General features: G+C 41.4%; 1 protein-coding gene across 1 annotated transcript; it reads right to left on the bottom strand.

Annotated features, from left to right (window-relative positions):
• On the bottom strand, positions 1-1,225 carry LOC121584167 (homeobox protein Nkx-3.1-like). Its single transcript, XM_041900004.2, has 2 exons — positions 929-1,225; positions 1-710 (listed from the first exon to the last, which is right to left on the bottom strand). Exons 1-2 carry the CDS (start codon positions 1,128-1,130, stop codon positions 304-306), a joined length of 609 nt encoding a protein of 202 aa, XP_041755938.1. The 5' UTR covers positions 1,131-1,225; the 3' UTR covers positions 1-303.
• Positions 1,226-2,300: the final 1,075 nt, after the last annotated feature.

Below are 2,300 nucleotides of genomic sequence, written 5' to 3'. Positions count from 1 at the left end.
TTTTCTTACAACTTCAGGAAAAAAATCAACATAAAAAATGAAAATGCAAGTAACAAAGTGATTGGTCATTTTTTATGTGATAACTTACTCAGAGGTATAAACTTTAAATATAAAATGACAGCTGAAAGTTTGACATAGGTAGGCTACAGTTTAGCCATATAAAAGTAGATTGTGAACAAATTTGACAAGTTACTGTGCTGAATAGATCAAATACCTAGGTAACATAATTAGTTGTTTAACATGCTCTCCTCATAAGGCATAGTGTCCATATTGACATTAATATTGTCCAGTATTATGTAATGTTCACCACAGGATTGGTCTCCATGTGCTATTGAAGTCATACACATATGGTTGGTATTTATATGTTTTGTAGAACGTGGTGAGAAGCGACGCTCTAACTAAATCGTCCTCTGTACTTCGTTCTTCTGATTTTTGAAAGATGTCCTTATAGTACTCCGTAGCTTGCTGCTTCCGTTTGGTTTTGTATCTTCTGTTCTGAAACCAGATTTTAACTTGGGTCTCTGTCAGTCTCAACTTGTTGGCAAGATGGGCTCTTTCGGGAGCCGACAGGTACTTCTGGTGATTAAATTTATTCTCCAGTTCTAGCACTTGCAGATGCGTGAAGGCAGCGCGCGAGCGCTTCTGTTTGCCAACTAATGTAAAACTTATCATGGCATCTGGGGTGCTGGAACAAGAGCTGTCAATGAAATCTGTAAAAGAGAGACGTGATTAGCCCATTTGTGGTGTGGTGACTTTGCGTCAAAAGCTGGCATTTGACAGGTAAACTGCCTACTCCACAGGTTAATATGGAATAGGTTTATTTCCTGTTGTTATTAGTATGATTCCAGGGAATCTGGTACATCACCGTCAATCAATACCTTAGCCTAAACTATTTTTAAGTAGCCTAAATGCAATCCAATGAGCTCACCTCTACGCGCTTCAAATGCTGTATCCTGTGCGCAAAGTTCCTCTGACTGTGATACTTGCTCGGGCTGTTGGTTATTCCATTGCGCGCATTCCTCCTTGGACTTGTGTGAGGAAGAGCGCCTGAAGTTTAGCCGTGTCTTATCTTTAATGGACAGGATGTCCTCGATGAAAAACGAAGTTGGTGACTTGACTGTCTCCGACATTCTGCAGTTAGGAATCCACCGTATGGGCCAACGAATGTATGCTAGGCTTGACTGAAGCGCACAAGCCAAGTTGGGAATGATGCCCGGGACACAGGGGTAACTCTTAACAAAGCTTATACCTTCTCAATGACTTACTGGCGCGTCAATTTATACTAGTGCTGTAGTGGTCATGACAGCACCAGCGACTGGCGAGACGGGTTGTCTCGTCGACGTCACTGGTGTAGGCTACCTAGATGACACTGGTGATAGGAACAGAACCGCTGTGCTCACTTTACATTGATTTATTCTTGATTTTAAGATATCTTTGTCATGGCACCTCATGTGAGACTTCATGATATAGTAAAATTAATAATTCTATATAAATAATATTGCATGGACAATAAATAAAATGAACATGTGCATTTACCAGTGTCTCCCTGATATTTAAACATATTTATATTTGTATTTATAAAACATTATGGCTACTGTTCAAAAGTGGAAATACTATTGTGATTTGATCAGATAGGACTTGGAAGATCTGTGGATGAGGCCCTTTGTCTTGTGCTCATTATTGGAGCTGTATTACTAAATGTGTGCAGCAGGATAGCTATATTCATTACAGCCATGCCTGGGCTTCAGCCATGCCTGGGGAGTAAGTGACCCTTGTGTCTGTGCTTGCGGGGGCTGCCAGTGCCAGGGAGGGGTCAGGGTGGGTGGCCAGCCGTCTTGGAGGGGCTAATGTGTTCAGCAGATTTAGACCTCCTCCTTAACCGACACATACATTGTTCAACGGCTGTTTGTTTGTTGTGCTCTACCATGCTTCTGCCTGTTTTTTTTTGCAGTGGCACAAACCCTTGGAGAATTGAGACTCAGTTTGTAATAACAAGAATCTAGGGACGACAAACAGATCAGTTTTCCCCCACATGCCCCCACCTATTATCTCATCAGCTCCTTTACATTTACATTTACATTTTAGTCATTTAGCAGACGCTCTTATCCAGAGCGACTTACAGTTAGTGAATACATATTTTTTTATACTGGCCCCCCGTGGGAATCGAACCCACAACCCTGGCGTTGCAAACGCCATGCTCTATCAACTGAGCTACATCCCTTTACCTACCAAACCATGGAAAGCTAATCATTATTATTTTTATTTTACTTTCCCTTTTCTATCGTTACACTGCAGATTAG

This window comes from Coregonus clupeaformis, chromosome 16 (assembly GCF_020615455.1).
Source record: "Coregonus clupeaformis isolate EN_2021a chromosome 16, ASM2061545v1, whole genome shotgun sequence".
NCBI classification, from domain to species: domain Eukaryota; kingdom Metazoa; phylum Chordata; class Actinopteri; order Salmoniformes; family Salmonidae; genus Coregonus; species Coregonus clupeaformis.
The sequence above is the reverse complement of the archived record's forward strand: the minus strand, read 5'-3'. Positions and strand labels throughout refer to the sequence as shown.